This window comes from Chelon labrosus, assembly GCF_963514085.1.
Source record: "Chelon labrosus genome assembly, chromosome: 17".
In the NCBI taxonomy this organism is placed as follows: Eukaryota; Metazoa; Chordata; class Actinopteri; order Mugiliformes; family Mugilidae; genus Chelon; species Chelon labrosus.
In genome coordinates this window covers 2,740,427-2,764,500 of record NC_140350.1, presented here as the reverse complement: position 1 = coordinate 2,764,500, position 24,074 = coordinate 2,740,427, and the positions used below count along the sequence as shown (strand labels likewise).

At 39.5% G+C, this 24,074-nt stretch overlaps 1 protein-coding gene across 3 annotated transcripts; it reads left to right on the top strand.

Moving 5' to 3' along the window:
• The first annotated feature begins 731 nt into the window (after positions 1 to 731).
• On the top strand, positions 732 to 23,996 carry LOC311502803 (sodium/potassium/calcium exchanger 3-like). Of its 3 annotated transcripts, XM_084565193.1 has the most exons (17): positions 732 to 1,655; positions 7,881 to 7,997; positions 13,870 to 13,946; positions 14,150 to 14,224; positions 14,321 to 14,405; positions 14,806 to 14,909; positions 15,712 to 15,786; positions 15,879 to 15,904; positions 17,273 to 17,326; positions 17,419 to 17,558; positions 17,666 to 17,832; positions 17,908 to 18,133; positions 18,364 to 18,530; positions 18,678 to 18,792; positions 18,907 to 19,019; positions 19,142 to 19,207; positions 19,514 to 23,996. In XM_084565193.1, exons 1-17 carry the CDS (start codon positions 1,547 to 1,549, stop codon positions 19,622 to 19,624), a joined length of 1,827 nt encoding a protein of 608 aa, XP_084421319.1. In that variant the 5' UTR covers positions 732 to 1,546; the 3' UTR covers positions 19,625 to 23,996. The 3 variants fall into 3 exon arrangements, with proteins under 3 accessions (XP_084421319.1, XP_084421318.1, XP_084421320.1); XM_084565192.1 differs by having other exon boundaries at positions 17,666 to 18,133; XM_084565194.1 differs by lacking the exon at positions 732 to 1,655 and adding an exon at positions 3,010 to 3,195 and having other exon boundaries at positions 17,666 to 18,133.
• Positions 23,997 to 24,074: the final 78 nt, after the last annotated feature.

The following is a 24,074-nucleotide window of genomic DNA, read 5'->3' as shown; positions in this document are numbered from 1 at the left end:
CAGGGAGCAGCTGTGTGAAAGAAAACCCTAACCCTAAGTGAAAACAGTTACGCATGACACAGACAACTTGACAAAGTAAAATTTAAAGTGTCACTGCTAAGCGGTTTTGCTGCCTTGATTTACTGATGAATAAAATAAAAAAAAAAAAAAAACATTATGTGACCATCCCAAACAAGGCCGTCCTCACAGCTGGTTTAGAGTACGGGAAGTGCTTCTCACTTTGCAACAGTATTTAATAGCAGAGGTGTAAATTCAGATTAAAAGAGAACACTTTCCATATCACAATCTTTATCGAGCAAGATAACAACAAGGAAAGCATTAGGCACACATTTGTTTTTACTAATTGCTCCATCATTCTCTGGATTTTAATTTATCCACTGAAATGCAGTAGTCAGAGCATGGCCAGCAGATGTCGCTACTTTTACTGTCTCAGTTACTTTGAGTCAATTGAGCACAAGTCATTCATAGTAATTCATAGATCTTTCCCCAAAAGATCTCTGTCTCAAAATACAATAAGAACCGTGATTATGTCATTGTGGGTTTCTCGGTTCAGCCTTGAACTCCTTTAAAAAGAAATTCTGCTTTCCACCTTAAGGTTGAAAGGAAGGATAATATGCAAATATAAAGGGTTTAGTTGCATTATGGGTAATCAAGTATTTTCAGAGTTTGGCTCACATGCTCACAGAGATAAGGAACTGTCAGCCCCGGCTGATTTGATTTTGACAGTTATTTTTAAATGTCTTTTGCAAAATGCAAACTAGGTGAATGTGCAGTGGAATCTACAACTTCAAGGTTAGCTGGACTTAGATGTAAAACAGAAAGAAAAACATGAAATAACGTCTTGAACGCTGCACGCTTAGCTTCCACATAATTAGCTGGGCCAGGTGTGTTCGGCCAATCAGGGGCTAATCAGGTGTGAGCATAGCAGGGGAGACATGGGAAATTTGATTCAGCGAGGCGACTCTTCAAGACCAGAGGCGCTGCTTTCAGTCTGTCCGCCCCTGTTTGTTTTAATGAACACGCTGTTTTCAGTTCCGAAGGGGTTCAGAAGCTCGTGAAGGTGGAGGTGTGACACACATTTCAACCATTTCCTCCGAAGAACGCGTCCTGAGTTTGTCGTCTCCTTGTGGCCACAGTCGGAGAAATCTCGGCGAGAGCAGATAGAGAGAGCGAAGGAAGGAACACACAGAGCATGTCGCCTCCTGTTGCTGCACCTCACTGTGGGATCTGCTCTCGACCTTTCAGACTGTACACATGAGCGCAGAAAGCTGTTTTACGCGTCTTATCGCTATGTGCTGCCCGGACGTTTGGAGGAGTTTACCAGCACCGCGTCTGCCCTGAGTCTTGAAGAGGGGGGGGAAAAAAGCAGGCTTGTCACTGCGGGGATTTTTGACACAACTTGTCAGAGAAGTCGCTCGTTGTTGCCGCTGCTGCTGCAGGAGGTGGTGGTTGTGGTTTGCTCGGAGCTCCTTTCCGAGAAAGTGTGAAACAAGTGTGAAAAAGAGAGCAACAGATGTTTTTTTGTGGACATGCGGTCGGCTGAGGAATGAGAGCAGCAGCAGCAGCGAGGCACCGGCGGCCCTTCCAGCGGTTCTGCTGCTGTGCAGTCGGGCTGGTCGCCGTCATTTGGCTCGCACAGGTCATCCAGGCACCAGGTGAGACCTTAATATAGACATGCAGGCTGAGCGCGCCTGCGTGCGTCCACAGTCATTACAATCCCGTATAGATTCTAGGATAAGCACTGGGAATTATATCATTTCAAAATAACAACGTAGTTTCTCTTCTTATGCACAACATCCATGATTATTAGATTTTACGTGAAGGCGTCTGCTCTGAAGAATGAAAAATGCACATATGAGGAGCCCACACTGATAACTATGGGATAATATTTAATACATTAAATATAATAAGAGATGATTAAGATTACCAATAAAATTATGTTGAAAAGTGACACAATTCCATCCATTTAATTGCTCTCAAGTAGCAGAAAATACTGCACAATCGTTGAATTCAGCACATGAAGCACTTTGTCTTGATTGGGAGCAAAGACCAACACATGATCTTTTTTTCCATACATATATATGACCCTGTACATATGCAATGATTGCCCGTATATTGCAGTAGAGCTCCATTCACCATTTAAGTCTGCAAACATAGAATTAAAATTGACGTATTCTAATATTGAATTAAACAAGCAGGTGCATGTTGAATTTACAAGTTTAATTCTCCTGCACTTTGACATTTTAAAAGCAAATGTCACTTTGGCTCTTTGGCTTCAAAGTACCAAACGCTGTTGCGTTTTTCTAACGGCACCGTTAACCATCTCCCAGCTTCAGTCTCTCTGGGGGATGCTGGACTGTGTTCACACTGCAGGAAGGTGACAGTTTGTTGATTACATAAATCAGGCACAAATTGTGGCATGCATAAATCCCATCACTGGGGATAAGGTCAGTTCTAAGCTACACGTTCAATGGATATTACATCTTACTGTTGTAGGAAATATTGCACGTGTGTGTGGACTTATTTGCCTTCTCCCTAAATAGACTGCCTTCCCTTCTAATTTCTGCCTTTTCCCAGGCCATCTCCTCTGCTAAGAATGTGGGTTTCATTCAGCAACATAAATTGTTATGTGGTGATAAATTAATTCTATTTGTCTTGGATTGTTTATATTGTCATTTCATTCCATTCATAGCACAGTATGACACACTTCCATGCACAAGACATCTAACTGACATAATCCTGATTTCCCCCAAAGTGATTTCCCTGCAGAGTAAAATTAACTAACACAGTACAATACATCTATAAAAGGACATGAGTATTGTAAAAATAATTTGGTTTAGATATAACTGATGTGCTCATTGAGCCACCTCACCTTCACTATGTTATACCCCCCCCCCCCCCCCCCCAAATTAACAGCCATTATAACGTTATATACCATTCCCAGTTGCATCAGCCTCCAATATTATTAAGAATATGCAAATAAATAGGTGAAGTCAGAGTTATGTTTTAATGTTTCTTCTAGCAGCAGTGCACCCAAAGGCATCAACCCCACCTCCTCCCTCTCCTCCTCCTGCTCATTATCCTCTCATCACCTTTGCTGTTGTGGTCACACACTGTCAGACATACTGATCAGATGCTCCGGCACCAACAGTGCTTTCTACTGCAAACTCATGGGCAGAATAAAGATCTGAACAGGTGAACTTTTTGTTCTATCTGGAGTGTTTGAATTACATTTTTCAGGCCACATCCTGAAAGTGCAATCCGTCCTTTGTGGAAGAGTCCTGGTGAATGAGCTATGTCATTAATATTTATACTTCACCTTTAAATTATGAGTGTGCTATTAACCACAAGAGGTTTTCTGAACTGAGAACCAGGCTGCTCAACTTAAACCCTTGTAAAAGCTCTAGGCAGAGCATGTGGTCTGCTGTTTGTAATGGTGACAGGCAGGTTACTCTCAATAATACTTGGAAAATATTACACATACTGTTGCATCCCAAATACCACTGCTAGTATAACCATTTATGGATATGCCGGTGTGCCGGGTTGTCATCGGTCTGATACAGGCAAAAAACATAGGATTGGATATCGGAAAAATGCGCTACAGTCCAATACAAACTATTAACAAGAACATTTAAACACCACATGCTTCATGATTTTACCAAGTAGAAACATTTAGGAGGAAATAAACAATGCTTGCCGCAAACAAACACCATTCAGACAGCAACAACGTGTCAACACAGAAATTAGTCAGTTCAAAGAAAGCCTTACGTGTAAACAGACGTTAACTTTTTAAAACTGAGATAGCACACATGTTAGCAAGGAGTTTTTTATTTGTACTTCCAACAAACAATGGAATGTTGGCGTCATTTGTAGTTGAATGAATTTCACTCTAATATTGATTATCCTTTTAGTTCCATATTATTTTTTGCCAACTGCTTAGGGCCATATCCATAGAATGCATATAAAAGAGGAACGTAGCCATTATATCTGGAAAATGAAGTCAATGTGGAAGTATTTCAAAGTGCAATACCACGGATGGTCACTAGGTGCAGTCTCTTCTAATTAAATATTAAGTAGTAATTTTTACATAAGTCATTAGGATGTCATTAGCAAAATTCATTTCTTGTGGTCCTTTTGAAATCAGTTCCCTAATTAGGTGTTTTACAGAGGTGTGTTTCACTTCTGGCTTCCAAGCCTCCGTCTAAATGTGAAAACTATAGTCCACAAACCAATGGGTTACTACACTGTTGCTACAGCTTCTATTTTATACAGTTTATGGAAGTATCTGTATCTGTAGCTTATAGAGAGTTGGTGGGAGCAGTGTGAATCAGTCAACACAGTAAAGTTGAGGGTTGTAAAATTAAACAAGTGACATGATAAACTGCTCATTGAACACCAAGTCTGTTTTAGAAAGAACTACTGCATACATACAGACTGGTGATTTTTGTTTCTGGTGCAGTCCTCCAACAGACAGTATCACTTTAGCTTGTGAACATTTTAACAACATGATGTTAATTGAAATAACAGCTGAAATATGCTCACTGGGTGACTAGATAAGTTTGAGGTTTTTCCATCATTTGTTTCAAATGCTCTGTAACACTGGTAGCTAACTAACTTTTTGTTGTATCACTGTCCCTTATCTGTCTCAAGTGTATAATTACTGTTTTACACAAGCCACCTCAGACCTCAAACATTGATTGCAGGTGCTTTAAATTCTGTGATTTAGACATTTCTGACTCTGGGACCACCCACTCAAGGAAATGTTTAGCAATGTGGTTAATTTTTCTACCAATGAATGTCTTCACATGAGCTAGAAAAGACTAATCATGCAGCCATTGTATGATCACTTAAAGGTCCAGTGTGTATGATTTAGTGGCATCTAACGGTGATGTTGCACATTGCACTCAAGTGAACACCCTTCACTATAAAAACACACAAGAGCCTGTGTTCGTCTGTTCTGGGCTGCTGTAGAGACATAACTAGGAAACATGACAGAGTCTGTGAAAGAAGATTTGTATCTGTAGGGCTAGTTTTAAGCTAACAAAAACACACAAAATATATGTTTTGTTGATTATGCACTAATGCACACATTATGAAAGACTATATTCAATGTCTTCTACTAGCTCTACTAGATCCAGGTCCTTTAGTTATCAGAACTTTCCATTGTGATAACCACATTCAACCTGCAGTCAGTATGAGATAGTACTAAGTAACACTTGGAGAAATGAGAGAAAACATGTCCTGTTATACTGGGAAAAAATAACAGAAAAAACAGTGGTTGATTTGAGTTTTGCTTCTGCAGTTTGCTCCTAGCTAGATTATCTTTTAGTTGAAGCTTGATATTGTCTACTCTCAGATATTTATATAACTGTGTGTGTTAGTTCCCATTTAAGGTCAAATCAAATGTTCATCAGCTCTTTGTTTACTGCAGCATGACACTTTATATTCAGTGTGAATGTCAGAGTGGAGATCTGGACATCACTGTTGTCTAAATAGAGACAGATCAGAAAACGTGGGACTGTAATACAAGTTTTTATTTTTAAAAGGTAATATCTAAACACTCAAGTTTCAAACGTGGCCAATGTGTACCTGCATTGCCACTATTGAGGATTTCACAGTCAGAGGCATTTACTACCACAGACTGCAGTCTTGCCTTGTGGAGGCAGTGAACCTGTTTGGGGTTAGACCTGAGGAAGCCGGTCTGTCCAGTCGATGTGTGATTGATGGCATCAAATGTCTTGTTTCTACTAAGGAAGGAGGCGACACTAGTTTGTATGACAGTGGACATTTAATATTTAAGTAACAGTATCTTCTTTCAGGCCTTGTAGAAATTAAATGTTTCTCTGAATAAGATAAATTGAAGATGAATGTCTGACTTCTCTGTTGCATTAAAATTAAAAAGGAAACAAATATTTGGTCGTGTGACGCAAACTTAACTTGGATTCCTCACAGTGTGTATTGGAGTTTTGAGATGAATTATGAATTATACTGTTTACACTTACAATTATGGTATTTACACTTGCTTTTTTCATTCATCCTGTGTGTTATGTTGAGGAATGTGGCAGCATTAAGCAGATTAACGTATTTCCTTATCAGCCTTCTTCACTGATCATTCTCTGACCTCTTCCCTTTATTTGCGTTTACAATTTAGGAACTCACAGAATGTTTAATCTAGACGACCAGCCGCCAGAACAGTAAAGGCAGCTTAAACAGCAACATTCTAAGCCACTTCCAAGGCAAAGGTCAATGTCAGGGGAAAGCTTGTGTTCCTAAATGCATAGAAAGTTGTTTTTAGTTGTGATTTTATTCTTGGATGGTGGGAAAAGGGGAGGAAGGTGGGCGATATTTGGCCCATGACATGCTGTATGCTGTATTTGATCTACTAACTAACTTGATCACAAGACCAGAGACTCCAAGAGGCTCTGAATAGCTTTCCGCCTTAGTTAAACATTTTCCTGCAGGAAATCTTGTTTGCTGTTAGCCATTCCAGCACCGTCAAACGTACATCTAGGATATAAAGATAGTACTAGCATATGCAGTTGGAATTTACAAAAGTACTATGGTGATCAACTGTGTTTAAGTAAAATTGCAGCCAGATGAGACTAAAGTTGCACGAATTCTTAAAAAATGTATTCTATTATTTATTGCATTATATATTTATGTCCTCCACTGTGGGATAAATAAAGGACTATCTTATCTCATTAAGGCTGCATCTAATGGCTTTTTTTTAAATGAAGGAAATGCCTTTTTTGTATGTATGAGCCCAGTTGGGTGTCTTTAAAATAGATTTTGTTCTCTCCCAACTATTCAAAAGCCCAAGTTAATCCACTGTATCAACTCTATAATTTTGGTTTTATTTATTTTATTCCTCCTTTTTCTGATATGATGTGGGTTTAGGTGTTGGATACTTCTCCCAGTTAGAAGTGTGAAAGTGGTGCAGAGCCATCAGAAACCTATTTGAATTTCATATGTGTCAAGCTCCTCTTGATGCCTCAACATGAAAGCCTTCACGCCTCTTGTCAGCCACGACCTCATGAAATGGGCTCATTGAGCTGTAAGGTACAAAGGGACACTACAGTGCCTAGCAATCACGAAATGCATCAGAAACAGACACCAAGCTGCCCCATAATATAAGGACAGTGTGTAGCAGATAGCAGCATAAATTCCTCGCTATCTTCTCAACCCTCGGTGGAAAGATCTTTGTGGGTGGTGGTGAAGGACTGTGGGTTTTTTTTTTTTTTTTTTTTCCGAAAGCAGACATGATGAAACGGATCTATCTGATGTTCCTCAGCTGTCACACCACTAAAGCTGTAAAAACTGAAACCCACATCGAGATTACACTACCAAGGAATGAAATTCAGAGCTGAAATACACTGGCTCAGGATTACTGAACATGCTACTATCTCACACAGGCAGAACATAAAACGGTGGCCAGAGTCCTCGCTGGACTTCAGAATAACACAGTGGCAGTAACAGAACTTGTATTATTTTGTGAATATAAAAATTTATTACATTTGATTGTTAGTCTAGGTAGAGGTTCAGTCACTCATTAATGGAAATACATTATTAGAAACAGTTTAATTTTTCAAACAACAATTCCATCAAATTTGCTGGTTCCAGCTTCTGAACTCAAGGCTGCATCTCTGTTTTCTCAGTTGTCAGTGTAAATTAAATATTTGAAGAAAAGGAAAAAAAACTAATTTGTAGGCATTATCTTGAGCTCGAGGAAACTCTAGGAATGACAAGAAAACAGGACATCTAATAATGACTAAAACAAGGGCTTTTAGTTAATTTTACATCGCAGCAAATGGCTTTGTGTCTACAGCCAGAGTCTCTGTATCTGCTTGGCTTTTTGTTAACTGACCGGTGTTTTGTAACAGATAACGAGTCTTCTGGGTTCCGGCCAGGCGTGAACGATGGGACGCTGCGATGGACACGCAAGTTAATGCAGGAAAAGCCAGACAACCAGAGTGACAACCTGGGTGAGCCTCGGGCAGGTGAGTCACTCTTCTTTACCTGAAAGGATGCCATCTGTTCCTGTGAAATCTCCCACACTGACTGCAACACTTGCTTATTATACAGTCGAGGAGAGGGTGACATGTTTCAGCTGTTATGTTGTGCATACTGTGATATTTTAAACTTTTTTTTTTTCCAAACTGAGGGATTATCTATTGAATTCAGTACCTGACTAAGACGATTCTATATGGTGTGTATTGTCCATTGTTGAAGGACTTTATTTTAACACTTAAAATTTTCGAAGTGAAAATTAGTTAAAAAGGTTTTGTTGTATTTTCTGCTTTATGTTCATACATGTGTGTGGTGTATGCAGGAAAAAGTGTACCATAGATTTCTGCCTCTCCTCCGCAGGTGATTTGAAAGGTCATGTGGACTAGTCATTGTGTTTGTTGTTAGGAGTGTGTAGTCTGTGTCGAGCTTGTGCACTAAAATACTCTTGGAGACAGATGAAGGCTGCCAGAATGAAAGTCAAATTAGATTTTCAAAGGTAGTCAGTTTTCAGCAGATGCCCAGTTACTTTCCTTTCCTTTCTAGGCTTGTGTGCGCCCTGAATAGTGGACGGAGTCAAACTGCTCTTCATGAAATTACTACTGAGACATGCAGCCAATCGGCAGCCATAATCGGACCTCTGTTTCTCTGGTTCCCAGGCTGATTAGCTGGCTGGCTGACATAAGCTGCATTCATCACAGCTGACAGTTTTATTATTAAAAATTCAGATCGGAGAGGAAATCTTTTTATTGTTGTGCAGGGAGACTAGCATGGAGTAGATAAAATAACATGACTGCACAATGAAAAATCTGTTGTCTTACTGACGGAACACAGTTGTGCATCTTCATATCATTTGCATTCACTCTATGGCTGTGCTAATATTAGCGCATCAGCCACAATGCTGTTTTGTATGCTAATGGCATGGTTATTGTTGAAGCCTGAGTACAAAATTTCAGGCTCATTCTTACAGAAATATTATGCTAATGTAGTAAATGTATTTGCATATGTAATTGTAAATGCTAATAAAATACCATGCAAACAGCCTGCTCAGAGCACGGTCTGCTAAGGGTGTGCAGGCTAAAAAAAATGCATTTTACATCGTTTATGAGGTATATGCATTTGTGAAGAATATAGAAAAATACTGACCAGAAAGCACAAGCTTTAGTTTTGGACACATTTATCCTATTTGTCACAGTAATTAGGAAAGATATTATGTCATTGGGTCCAGATTAATTTGATACAAATATTGTGTCAAGCCTTCTATTTTTGAGGCATAACATCTGTATACACTTGTCTACTGTATTTTATTAAATTTAAGTTTTAGCTTTAGGTTCTAAGCAGAAAGAGTAATTCTAGCTGCCATAGTTCATCCACATTGCAAATAACTATCAGGGTTGACCTGACATTTGCAGTAAATTCAGCTGTGACAGACACCTCACTGTCCCACTGCTACACATGAGAGGTGTTTCTTTCCCCCAGTACTCTCAAAAGAAAATAATGACTCTCAGTGTATCTCTCCACCAGTGCTCCATTTGGTCTGTACAGCCATTTCTGTTTCGCACTTAACCTTTTATTGAGTTCCTCGTTGCAAGCAGATCTCCCTCATTATCTCTTTCAAAGACACAAGCATGCTGCGGGTAGATAGTTCACTGTAGTAATACACTGGAGACAAGGAGGTGAACAAAAGCCCGGACAGGTAGTATAAAACACAGCAGTGAGCACGGCTCCAACCTCAGTTTGCCGCCCTCTTCCTCAGCAGGCTGTCTGACAGTGATTGCATAATCTGCAGTGTGATTAAAAAACCTGTCCTGGACCTAGGGGGATATTATCTTGGGGATTGCACAGTAACGTCCAGCCCCAGGCTCTCTTTCTCTCTTTTCATCCCTCCACTGCTTAACAAGATGGAGACGGCGTGATCCGGCTTCAGCTGACAAGCCACGGAGACTGTTGTTGCTAGGCAACTGAATGCTAAATTTTGAAACCCAGACAATTCTGTCTTTCAAGCATTAAAAGTGCAAAGCGAAGATCTAAAAATAGAGCAGCAGTTGTGTGGTGGGGGTTGGTGGTTCAAAGAATCCAAACGATGTAAATGAAGTAAATGGAGGTTTGTTATGTTGTTTATTTTGGCAGACGACAGTCGTCTGGGAATAGTATTTTTCCACAGGCATGTTTTGGGTTTTTTTGGGAGGGGAAAGTGTTGAGAAAGAGAAACTGGCCAATAGGTTAACACAAATCATTCTGGGCTTTTACCGATCGGATTGCCCAGCATTTAAAGCAGATGTAGTTAAGTTTTGATCACTGGCTCTTAGCTTTATTTATTTATTTTTTTTTAGTTGCCATTTTTGTGGACAGGAACAGTTTTTCAGGAACAGTCAGTGTTTTATCATAAGCCTCCTCTTAAAAGTACTGATTATCATTGCTCCCGAGATGTTTTGGTGCTTCCTTAACTTTGTTTTATTTCCTCGGCCACTGAGATGATGGTGGATGTTGTTATATGATTAGGCAAAGTTACACCTGAGCAGTTTTTTCTGTTCATTGGTGTCACAACAGTGTAACATGATGTTTAGTGTTTTTATTGATAGGCAGGGTGCAGTTTGAAGCCCTGCTGTCGTTTCATCAGCGCTGTATTCAAACTGCCTCAAAGGAAAGGGAATCAAAGAACAAATGCATAATTGAATTTACATTACACACCTGGATGAAATATTTATCTTTTGATTCCTCATGAAAAATGCAGCTGTGTTGCAGAAGTCTGTGTGTGTGTGTGTGACTTGGTTGGTTGGTGCACAATACAGCTTTAGTGTGTGTGGCAGTCGATAACCGTAGCTTGACTCCAGGACGCCCTGCAGACTTCCAGATCGATAACATTATCCTGTACCACCTAATGCCCTTCATTCAGCTCCACTGAAGCTCCTGCAGCAGATTGACTCACATAGAGCTCTGGTTTCACTTAGTGGAGATTTCTCTCCTAATGCTTTGTGACGAATTTGCTTGGCATGGATCTGAATCTTGAAGATCTGATCTGCTGTACAGGTTTTATAGCTCTGGAGTGAGATACAATTCATATTTAAGAATCTGGACTGTGCACCTAAAAGATAAATTGATATCTGTCACAACAGTCACCAATCAAAAACGTCAAAATTACTCCAAAATAAAGTGGGGACTCCTAGCAGTGTAAAATAGGGGATGCTGTTTTATAGTAATTGTAAAGTTGGTAGTGGACTCAGCTAAAAGCTAATAAACATTTATATTGTGGAGACTGTGTTTAAGGAGGAAAGGAGACACATTAGGGTCAATTAACTCTCTGCTTCTTTACAAACATTGTCTCCTTTTAGCATGTGCCTCACGTTATTTAAATAGTGCTTTGGAGTTAATATATATGATTTCATTTCCATCACTGACCTATTTTCAGTAATTTATCACTATCTTTTTATTATACACTAAAGTCTATTTTCAAATTTATCAAACGGCAAGGTGAGCCTATACCCACCATATCTACTAGTTAACAGTCACGAGAAGCAGAGGGAAAAATAAATAATTATTTTCCTCACCGCTCACTACGCCACAGTATTCTGAGAGAATGTATAACAGAGAAAATGTCTTTTGTCTTGCTGGCTGGGATAACTGTTGGCCAGTCTATCAACCCATCATTAATGTATGGTTGTTATTCAAGTTTCTTTGCCTTGTGTATAAAGTGAAGAAGCTACTCAGAAACTCTAACCCTAATCCTAAAATATCCCTAATGAAATTCCAGTTCAAATGTGCATCTTTATACAGGTGTGTAGATAGGTATCACAGTCTTAACCATCAGATGGATATAAGGTATATAAATGGTAAATATATGAACGGGTTCAAAAGATATTTTTTTGTGTTTTCCAGAAGTTGTTTGGACGTGCTTTACTTCTGTGGATAGGTCGTCCCTTATCTGCAATACACTACACGCACCTGTTACTAACACTTTAGAGTCAACCTCACTGCTAACTCTTAATAGATCTGAAGTGATCACACGTGAAGAAGAGCTCTTTTCACAACCTCACTGTCTTCTCCTTTGGAGTATTTCAGCTTGTGTATGAGTGAAACAAAGATACGTGGGGACTGTGACAGACAGAACTGGATCAGAGGTGAATGAGTTGTGGGAGCATCTTACCATTATGTAGATATAAAGGCACAAGGCACAGGGAAAAGACATTAGAGTATTTTCAGAGTAACCACACATCAGTGCTGCAGCCCAAATGTTCCCCAGTGATTAGTAAACTTCTGACTCTATCAAGCTGGTGGCACATCTGGCTTAAATCCCTGATTTGGAAAGTTGCAGATGTGCGATCGTCTTTGTGGCCTTCCATTGTGAAACCGCAGTCTTGGCAGAGCACATTCTTGTTCAGCAACCCTCAGTAAACCAGTAGACTGTTTCTGTCTCTCTGTATCTCTGTGCAGTTCTTCCCCCTCCCTCTGTCGCTCTCTCAGACCTCTCCTGAGGGTTTGTAAGGAAAAATAAATATTTTTAGACATTAGTCCAGAGCTGCTGTCACTTCTTTTTTTTTTTCATTTTTCTTAACCCTAAACCATGGGAAACACATATCCACCTCCCCCTTTCTCACTGTTCACTCAATTGCCCTGCCTTTGGCTTCCTACTGCCACCCATCAAAAAAAAGGAAAAAAAAAAAGCTGCCCCCAGGGAGAGGGTTGCCATAGCAACTACCTTCACTAAAGCAACCCTTCAAAGCGTCCATCTGAGGTGCATGTTGCGGCCCTGCATTTCCACTGACAGCATAACCTGAGAGTTTATGTTTCGGGGAGACTGGAAGCTTTCAGGCCTCTCGGACAGGAGGCAGAGAGTAAAGAAGAAGGTGAAAGAAATAATGCCATATACAGAGCACAGATGTCCTGCAGCTGATCATCTTGACAGGCTGTCAGAGAAGACGCACACGGCGCAGCTTCACATTCAGATTCCTTCTTTCATGTGATAAGACGACCGAAAGTTTGTATGCTAAGCCTGATGATTTATTAGACAGGCACTGCCCAGCAACAGCTGGCACACAAAGAAATATGCTTTTTTTTTTCTCAGAATAGAGAGCCCCTGTCAAACTCATTTCAGTAGTTCCAAGTTGTGTAATATTATGGCAAAAACATTTATTTATTTTCTGACCTGACCAAACTACTGTCTCCTGTTTGGGACCATATGGCCTCCTCCTCTCACTACAGTGTCAAAGATCACATCTCATATCCCTGATCACAAGGGACCCTCTCCTAATCCACGCGGTCTGTTGTTCAGTTTCCATGCAGTCGAGGTGCAGTGTGATGGCTACACTGTGCTCATTGTGTGCCTGTCGACCCACTGTTGTCTCACACAGCAGAAGAGCTATTTATAGCTCCATGCTCCCCAGTAGTTTAAATTCACCCGGCTCGGCTCAGAGTTGTTAATTGGAGCTGCACCACACTCTCGAGGCTCTCTTCTGCAATGTCAAGGGAACAGAGGGAAGCTAAGCTGTCATTATAAGTTTTTTTTTTTTTTTTTTTTTTTTTTTCCCCTTATACGCTCGAGAAAGGACAGGAAGCAGCTGCCAGTTTCACTTCCACCTCACTTCCTGTCTCATTCTTCAATGCAAGACGAATGCAGTGTCTCCGCTGTGTTGTTGTGGGTTGTTTCTGACTGAAATTAGTCAGCTGTCACAACCACACCTCCTGTTTTTCAAATAATTGAGGTCAATGTGAAATGACTGATGAAAAATGTTCTTAACGTTTAGCATTTAGAGCATTTATCTTTTCCTTTAATTTGCATGTTTCAGAATACATCTTTTTATACAGAAATTAGAAATGTAAAAGATGAAATTTAATTCAGTTATGAAACTTTTTTTTTTACCCCCTTAGCCATCCATGAGTTTCCAAAAGACGTCTTTACCAAGGAACAGAGGAAGAATGGGGCTGTGGTCCTGCATGCTCTCTGTGTGAGTGTTTCTCATTATGTTGCCTTAAATCTATATATTTTTTTCTCTTTATTCATATCCTTGACTCATCCTGCTGACACGAGACATCATCATGCCATGAATAAACACAAATCACAACCCACATAACAGGGCTATAGTATAAAAAGAGGAGGTGTAAATGTGTCCTGCAGCTCTCTTATCATGTGCTCAACTGTACGTTCCAGGCCATCTACATGTTCTATGCTCTGGCCATCGTCTGTGACGACTACTTTGTCCCTTCCCTTGAGAAAATATCTGAGGTGAGGAAAATAAGCACCTACCTTCAGATTTTAATTTTTTATTTAAACAAATTATTATTTCATTATTGTCTGTTTTTTGTTTGTTTTCCCCCCCAGAACTTGCATCTCAGTGAAGATGTGGCTGGTGCAACATTTATGGCTGCAGGAAGCTCTGCGCCGGAGCTTTTTACCTCTCTCATCGGTTAGTAGATCACACAGTATAAACCACATAACAGCTGCGCCAAATGTGAGGAGCATTTCAAAATTAGTTTTCACTTATTCTCAACATTCTAAGACGAATGGTGTTCCTGATCTGTGCATGTGCCAAAATTATCCAGGAGATGTCAGCAGAGTTCAATTTAAAGCAGCCAGAAAGATATTTAACATTATCATTTATTATTTTTAGTTTTTTAGCAGTCATTAAAATCACATTTAAACCAGTCTAAACAGACATGTAGAATAAATGAATGAATTTCTGTCAGACCTTTGCAGACTTATCAGTGAGTATAATAGATTTGTTTAGGAGGAGGCCTATGTGAGAAGTAAATATAAATACAGAATGACAGAACACCAGCACTCAAACAAACCTCTCCCATCCATAGGTGTCTTCATCACTAAAGGAGATGTGGGAGTCGGGACCATTGTGGGCTCAGCTGTGTTCAACATCCTGGTCATCATCGGCCTGAGTGGAATCTTTGCAGGCCAGGTACAACAAGGTTTTGACACTTTCACCAACATATTGCATACAGTTTTTGTCTGTTGTGTTAAATCTCCCTCAAACAGTTCTTTTCCCATGAAAATAGGCTTCAGACACAGACTACATTTAAATGGACAATATTTTTCCACTTGATTGGAATCATCTGATCAGAGATTCAAACTTATGCACCTAAATAAAATAAAATGATAATGATAGGATATGTGTTTACCTGCCTTAAAGCGTTGATCAGAATCAAACTTTTTTTTTTATTTTTTATTTATTTATTTTTACAAGAATGGCTTCATTCAGTAGACTGATGCACATTAATTCTGACTTTGCTCATGTTTTCCAACACTAGTTTGAATTACAGTACTTGTTTCAAAGCCTTTCAACCATCAAGGCATTGAATAATCATTAACTTCCATAAAGGCAGGCCAATTCAGTTTTGCGAGAGCCATGTTTCTGTCACTGCTGGAAACTCGTCATGTGACCATATTGTTGACGCCATATGAGGCAAACAAGTGCAAAAAAATTTATTTATTCCAACCAGAGAGAAACGATCAGATCAAGTATTTACATAGTTAATAGGCACTCATATTTTCCTGTTGAACTGATTATTAAAAGTTTACACCACACCTCAATCTGATAGAATATCCAGTCTATTCTGATCGATGTGGTTACTGATCTGATTCTGTTATTATTGTGAATATTAGTGTCCCTGCACACACAGCAGTCACTTCATTTAATCGTTTTCTGTCTGTTTTCATGTTGCTGTTATTGATTGATTGAATGTTCAAACATTTTTCCACAGACGGTGGTTCTGACATGGTGGTCTCTTTTTAGAGATTCCTCCTACTACATCCTGTCTGTACTGGCTCTCATCGTGGTGAGATGTGCTTTTAGGAAACATAATTCTTCTGTGCTAAGTCTTTACGTTCTGTATCACTTCACTCTCAGCATTGTTTTTTCTCCCTCTAGGTTATATATGATGCCACGGTTGTCTGGTGAGTACACATACTTTGCATCACACCTTTTTAGTGGTGTTAAATATGTTGTCTTATAATGTGTATGTGTGTGTATATATATATCTATATATCTATATATAGATATAGATATATATATTTATTTATTTTTTAAAGGCGCAGTTACATTAACTTTGCTATTCCAGTCAGACTGTCTCAATGCTAAAAAAAAATGTTGTTTATAGAGCAAGCAGTCACCATATGATCACATTTCTATAAAAGCTTTCCTGAAGTACTTATCTGTATTCATACCAACAGTTTTCCTAGTTCATCTCTTCAGTCTCCCACTGTGATTGGCGTCACAGCCTCTTTCTCAAATGACTTCATTACAATCATGGCAACAATAGCAAAGTTGTACAATCAGTGATTGTGGAACTTGTCAAATGGATTGGGCTCCTGATTTATTCTTAAACAACAAAACATCACAATATGTATTTCCATTCAGAGACAACTCGTTTCAGCTTCAGCTCTTTACAGTCTGTTGTATAAAGCCTCCAAACAAATCCAAATTAATTTTATATGATGGGATTTCTTTCATGTGGCCATTCCATTCAGTCCTCCTGATGCCTTCTAAACATGTTCTATTCTGTCAACCTGAGGTCTTATGTAAAATAAATGACTTTCCATTGTCACATGTGTGAGTGGTTTTAATGAAAAAGTAGATTTATTCATGACTTTAATGTCTGTTGTAGCTGTAGATTGTTGAATGATATATGGCACACAGCTTATTGAATCATGGTGTGCCAAGCCAAGCCTGTCCTGCTGTATTTTACATCTGCACGGTTCTTCTGAATACAGTTTGACAGATTTGTGTTTCAGCTGTCTTTGCCAACGCATGCTCAGAATATTAACAGACATTAGTGAAGTGGTCTTCTAGCGCCTGTCCCGTTTAGTGAAAAAGCTCAGTTTGATGAAGCTGTGGTGTTGTTGCGTAGTCATGCTTGTTTTATATTCACCAAACATCCGAATGGTAAAAGTAGCCCCTTAGTCATGGTGCTAGGATTTCATGAAGTTTGTTTTTAGTCTAGGAGTAATACAAAAAGCTTTTAATTAAAAACGAGCTGCATCTAAGGAGCTAGTCCAGTTGAGTTCTAATTCACAAATCCAGCAGACGGTCAGTGATGTGTTGCTGCATTAGTGTTTTAAAGGAACAGAATGATGGTAAACTTGTAAAGCCGTATTTTAATGGTGGTTGTTTAATAAGAAATCATTCAACTCTCTAACTTGGCACCGTAATCCAGTAACCCTGGAGATGTTAGTTTGCACAACTCTGTGCTACTGGGACACCAGAAAAACACTGAGTGACTGCAGTAACTGTGTTGTGACCTAAATGTTCTGGTCGCTGTGCAGGTGGGAGTCCTTGCTCTTGATGACCATGTATGGAGTCTACATCATAATCATGAAGTAAGTTGGCCAAAGACCAAACCTACTCATCAGCCACCTGCCATTACATGTTCATGCACAGATAAAAGACAGCAGTGTCTCTGTGGCTGCAGGTTCAACTCATCGATTTTAGCGTTTGTGACGCGTCGGTTAAGGACAAGGCCATGCTGTCTCAAATCAGAGGAACACCATGACGACAAGATGGGAGAAGACGGCTCAGCTTGCAACACCTCTATGGTGCTTCTCAACAAAGGTCTGACATTACTGCTCAAGCGCATCAATCCGTCTGTGGGGCTTTTAACTGTGTCCAGTCTAAATGGTATGCTCTTAATTTAATTCAGTCCAATACCTCGTTCACAGGTCAAGCCCATAGTCAGGATCCTCCTCCAGCCCTCATGGTAGATGAGCTTCTCATCCTCAACCCCCACAAACTGTCCTTCTCAGAGGCCGGTTTGCGCATCATGATCACCCCCCACTTCTCTCCCCGCACCAGGCTCTCCATGGCAGGACGCATGCTCATCAGCGAGGTATTTGATGCAAATATCAGAAATAATAACACAAAAACAAATTTGGCAATAAAAACTTACCACTCTTCCCCACAGAGGCAGAGATTGATCCGGAATTCAAAGAGTCCGCTGGATGGGGAGGCCGGTCCAGGCTCAGACAGAAATAGTCTGAAGAGAACGGAGTCCTGCACTCTGGAGAATGGAGGAGGGAGACCCGGGATAGGAGACGCAGAGTCTGGGGACAACGCAGGGGGCGAGGTGTGCCAGCCACCGGAGGAAGACGATGATGAAGATGGGATTTTTAGTCCAGTGCGCATACCAAGTGAGGATGATGTTCCACTAATGTTGAACAAAATTTAAACATAAATCATTTTTATCTATGCGCGCTTATAATGATTTTAATTTGTGATTTAACTTTCTTTCCTCCATCTATATTATGTAAATGGTACTTAAGGTTCTCAGCCATTGAATCACAGTTTGACTGTGTTGCCCTTGACTACTTGATAGAATGAAAAGTGCATGCCTTCTTGACTGAACTCCTGCTCGTCACAGATGGTTGCTGTGCGCGGGTGAAGTGGGTGATCACGTGGCCTCTGGGCCTCCTGCTCTACTGCACTGTGCCTAACTGTATTCGGCCACGCTGGCACCGCTGGTTCATGGTCACCTTTGTGGCCTCCACCTTGTGGATCGCTGTCTTCTCCTACCTCATGGTGTGGATGGTAAGAAGCCAGTTCAAAGGTTTTATGGGACAGTGAGTGTCTGAGAGTAAATAACAGTTGTGAAGTAGTGATTGCTGTTCTCACTATAAGTCATGCAAATCTTTCCGACTGAATACTTAATATGATGTGTGCTAATGTTTCTGTCAGGTCACCGTCATCAGCTTCACACTAGATATCCCAGACTACATCATGGGCATAACCTTCCTGGCAGCAGGGACCAGTGTGCCCGACTGCATGGCAAGTCTGATTGTAGCTCGACAAGGTAGAAGAAAAGTGACCAACACGTTACCCAGAAATCTACATCTACAGCTTCTGCTTGTTTTCTTTTTGTGGTGCACGCTTCAGTTCAGCATTTCTCTTTCCTAATTTCTTTCAGGAATGGGAGACATGGCAGTGTCTAACTCCATAGGCAGCAATATCTTTGACATCCTGCTGGGTTTAGGTTTCCCCTGGGCTTTACGTTCCCTTGTGGTGGACCATGGATCATCAGTATGGATCCATTTTATATTCATATCAAATAAGACACTCTTTACTGTTACAGGTTACACTGTTTATAATTTTCCTGTCTTGGGTTCTTGGATATTTTATGACTCTGTGTTTTTCCCCCACAGATTTCGATAAATAATAAAGGACTTGTGTACTCTGTCATCCTTCTGCTGGCATCTGTGTTTCTGACAGTGAGTAAATGCAAAATTTCAAATACTACATACTTGTTTTCATGTTATTAGTATGCATCGTACAAACCTGCATGCAACACAGGAATTTAATCTAGCAGAACACGTTTAATGAAATGGCTAAAATAGGAAGTGCATGACACTCTTTAAAAATAAACTTGTATGCAAAGGAAAATGCAGACACTATTTCTAAAATGTTTTCTTAAAGTTCTGTCCATACAATAAATGTTATAAAATCCTTGGACTATACTTTGTTACGCTGCCATAAGAGATATTCTTATGGTTAAAAAAAAGCCTCTTTGCTTCCAGGTGACAAGTGTTCATCTGAACCACTGGAGGCTGGACCGCCGGCTGGGTCTGGGTCTGCTGTTTCTCTATGCCATCTTCCTGCTCTGCTCCATCCTCTTCGGGCAGTTGTGAGGCCTTAAGGTCAAAGGTCATCCCTGTCAGACAACATGCCTAGTACCCACCTTTCTACTACATGTCCTCTTTCCTCAAGCCAAAAAAAAGAAGAGTGACAGTGTTGTTGTGTTTTCCTTGTGAGAATTTCTGCGACACCTCTGTAGGAGTTATTAGGATGATACTGTACACATGCAACTACACAAACAAGTCTTCTAGCACATTTTTTTTTTTGTAGATTTTGTACAGTGCAGGGTTCAAAATCAGCCGTTAGGTATAAAATAGGGTAAAAATCGTAATGGCATTTCAAAAGGAAGCAGCGGGTTTATTGGTACTCAAACATAAAGGTGGTTCAGAACACAAAATTATCCTCAGTTTTTACACACCGTTATTGCTTTTTCTAACATTTGATAAATATATTCCAGAGTTGGGCTTAAGTTTTTTTTGTTTGTTTTTTTTACTAGTTTTATGTTTAAATATTTAGCAACTATTCTCCTTGTCTTCTGCTTTTCTCTTCCAAAAGTAAGTAAGAAAGAACTGTTCTTGCTACACTCCACCAAGTCAATTTACCAGCCAACTACCAGTTAACTAGCTGTTGATAATTATTTTTGAAATGAAATCCTTTGCTATACCTGTTTCACTAAAGCAATAAGCCAGTAGAAGTTGCTCAATAATTTTACTGTCTGATAGTTTTAATGTTTCTAGTCTGAATGTAATTGCCACCAAATTACTTATGAGATCACTGTCTACGGAGCCATTTCTAATAGAGCATGAGCCTGTACCTGGTGCTGAATAAACAGATGTTCTCCTCAGACTAAATCTGGCAACACTAATCAAACAGTTTGACAGGCACAGTTGAGATTTAACAGAAGGGAAGTGAAATGCTACGAGGAGACTATAATTAAAACTCTAGTGGGTATAAGTAAAGAACAGACCTTCAAAAGAAGGACTAGGACATCAAACTAGAGGCTGAAATCCAACATAACATACACCGGTCAGGCATGACATTATGACCACCTTCCTAATATTGTGTAGGTCTCCCTTGTGCCTCCAAAACAGTTGTGACTCATCAGAGAATGGACATGGGTCTTCTGAGGGTGTCCTGTGGTGTCTGGAAACAGGATGTTGCCTTTGAGGGGAGGGGCCTCTGTGGATCATCCCACACATACTTGATCAGTTTGGGATCTAGTGAATTTGGAGGCCAGGTCAACACCTTGTGCTGTTCTTCATGTTTTTTGAGTTGTTCCTAAAGTGTTTTTGTGTGTGTCTGTGTCAGGCTGCATCCTGTTGGGGGTGGCTGCTGCCATCAAGGAGTGTCATTGCTATGGGGTGGGGGTGCCTGGTCTGGTCTAGGTGGGTGCTACATGTCTAAGTAACATCTACATGAATGCCAGGTCCAAAAGTTTCCCAGCAGCACATTGGATTGTCACAAGATGGTCAATGTTATTTACTTCTCCTGTCAGTGGTTTTAATGTTGTGGCTGATCGGTGTATACTACCATGTCATACTCAGGCCTATTTTTCAAGCTTAAAAAAAAAACAAAAAACTACCAGGCATTAGGTTTGAATAGCCTTCTATGTTCTGAATGTATACCCTAGCTAACTTCAGCATCGGTGTGAAAATATTTACATGCATTCAAATGTAGCAGGCAGCACTGAAGTACCTCTGAGCAGACAGTTAGGTACTTTTAGAATAGAGTCGATTTTAAAATGCACATTATTGTGACAATATTTTGTCGACTATTTTGCCTCACTACTTAAGCAAGTATTTGTACACATTAATGTACATAAAGAGATAAACCTAGTATTACAGTATTTTTAGAGGCCTAATAATAATAATGTACTTCTGTGTGTGTCACAAACTTTGATGAGTTTGAGTGCAGGTTAGTTGTAATACTTCATGTTTAGGTACGACAATCGATGTTTGTATTGGTTCTTGTATATTTTAAGAGATTATTTCACTTTGGTGGAACATTTGTTTTTAGGAAAGACTGATAAGGACAGATGCGGAACAATATACACACACACACTCTCTTACTGCATGTGTGTGTATGTTATGGCAAATTATGTTGCATCCATGTTTATACTTGCTGCTGCTCTGTCCTCATCGAGGAAAAAAATATATACTACTATAACAATCTGGACTCAGTCACAGAGTACAAATTATTTAATTTTTTGAGGAAAACGAGCTTCAAGACTAAAACGTTCCATCGAAGGAATCAGTGATTTTATTTTTGTTTTCAAATGGCTGTATAATTATCATTGTCTACTTGACAAAATTTTTTACTGTTTGTAAATGTTAAATAATTGACAGTTTTACAGTGATGATGATGAATGTCTGACAGAGACTAGTTTTGTGGTGTTTTTGATATTTAAAAAAACAATGTAAACCTTTTTGTGAATTATTGTAACCGAATGAATGCAGGTTTTTGTTGGTGTGTTCACTGGATTACGCCGGCTGTAATGTTAGACTAGCACTGTTTGAGCATCCAGATTTTCACTTATTTCAGTATTGATACAATGACATATTCAATCCTATTTAATGCAAGAGAGCACAGAAAATGAAGCTCCAATTACATAACCTTCTTCAGATGTTTGTAAAAATGGGTAGAACAAGGAAAGTCGTGAGTGAACAAATAGTGAATTGCTTTGTGATAAATTGCACAATGTAGACAAATTGCTGTTTCTTGTCAAAATTGAGGTGTATTCATTCTTTTAAATCCCATTAAATTGTCAGATTTTTTTTTTTTCTCTTTTAGACACAGTTTAAGTATTAAGTATTATATTTCAAACACATGCCAGGACTATTTGTACTAGGAATATTTGCAATCAGTGCGTCTTAATTGGGTTCTGGGGTGACAGGCGTGCTGTTTAAATGTCAAAGCAGTAAGTGATGATTATCTAATAAATGTTAATCCCAAATCTAAAAGTACAGATGTTATACTTTTCTTAAAGGCGAGGTGTAGTGATCGTATGAGAAACGGGTTTGTAGGTGGGTTTTTGTGCATGGCTCACCACGAACTCAAAGCTGTTGATTCAGTGCTCAGTGAGTGGATTTATCAGTCAGAAATGTGTTTGATTTATCAAAGCCAAACGTTCAGTGGTGATAGCTACAGGATTTGCTGAGGTTTCTTTCTTAGATGACCATAGGCGAATTGAGGTGAGCTTTCCTGCTATTTTATGGACTAAAAGAGTAATTAAGGTCCAGTGTGTAGGATTTAGAGGGCTCTATTAGTAGAATGGAATGTAGAAGTGTGAAATCATCTATCATTACAAATGGTTAGCTTGGAATGAGCCCTTTATATTCTCCAAGGAAGTTGGTCCTATTCTACATATCTCTGATTAGAAAATTTCAATGTGGCTATTTAAATGGACTCTAAATAAAATTATCTGAAAAGACATACAGATTTACATGCCCCAAAACATTAAACAGAGTAGATTTTGTTTTGTGTGTGGTGCTGTCCACTGTGGAGTGTCGAATCTGCCAGAAATATAACAGAAGAATTATTTTCCACACATTTTGAATTCATTCAATGTAGAGGATTGCCAAGATTTTAACTGCGCTGTCCATAGAGACTTGAGAAACAATCTGATAATAGGCAATAACACAGTTATAAGGTGATGATATTTTTCTATTGAACAGATTATTAAATGTTTACGCCACTTCTTTCTATCCACTTAAAAATTCATACCTTTCTCCCAGTCAGGTTGGATCGGTTGTGTCTGTTCGGGTTCAGGCATTATTGTTCTGATTGAACTATTATTTCAATTAGTGTCCATTTAAAAGCTACATCTGGAAAGGGAGGGCTATTCAAATTCTTGCAATATGCAACCTTACCACTTGAGGTCACTAAATCATACACACTGGTCCTTTAATTGCAAATCAATATACAAATCTAACACTAACATAATCATTTATAATTTCCAACTTTTAATGTAATGTATTTTAGGTAAACAATAACCGAGGCAGAAAATATTTTCCTATCATTCTCTCCATCTTTGTTAAACCCTCAACCATTCACTGTGGATGTTGTCGGCGGATGATGTACAGCCGCGTGTAACGCTAACGTGTTGTTTTCTCTGGGCTGTTGGGAGTCTCTGCTGAAGCTCAGAGATTCAGACAGCTGAACTCCAGCACTTGTTGTGGTTTCACAGCACTGAATGTTCTGTTTATTCTGCGGTGATTTAGAAGATATTTAGAGTAGAAGAGTTAAAATTTACAGCTTTAGAGATTGTATTTGATCCTAGAAGACTGTTCTTGTATTTTGAGTGCAATAAAAAAAAGTGCAATAACAAATGAACTTGTTCTTCTCTGTAGGAAGCAGTGATTCTGTAAGGATTGAGGTGCAACTGAAGGATTGGAAAGAAGACATTTAGTGTGTGACTGCCATCTAATGGAGTAGGGCAGGGAAAAAAAAAAGAAAAAAAAAAACCCAGACCCCCCCCCCCCCCATTGCTCTCCTACATCCTGC

Coding starts and splice junctions, on each gene's coding strand:
- LOC311502803 (XM_084565192.1), top strand. CDS start 1,547: ATGAGAGCAGCAGCAGCAGCGAGGCACCGGCGGCCCTTCCAGCGGTTC. Junction 15,787..15,878: donor CTGTACTGGCTCTCATCGTG/GTGAGATGTGCT, acceptor TTCTCCCTCTAG/GTTATATATGATGCCACGGT. Junction 19,208..19,513: donor TGGCATCTGTGTTTCTGACA/GTGAGTAAATGC, acceptor CTTTGCTTCCAG/GTGACAAGTGTTCATCTGAA.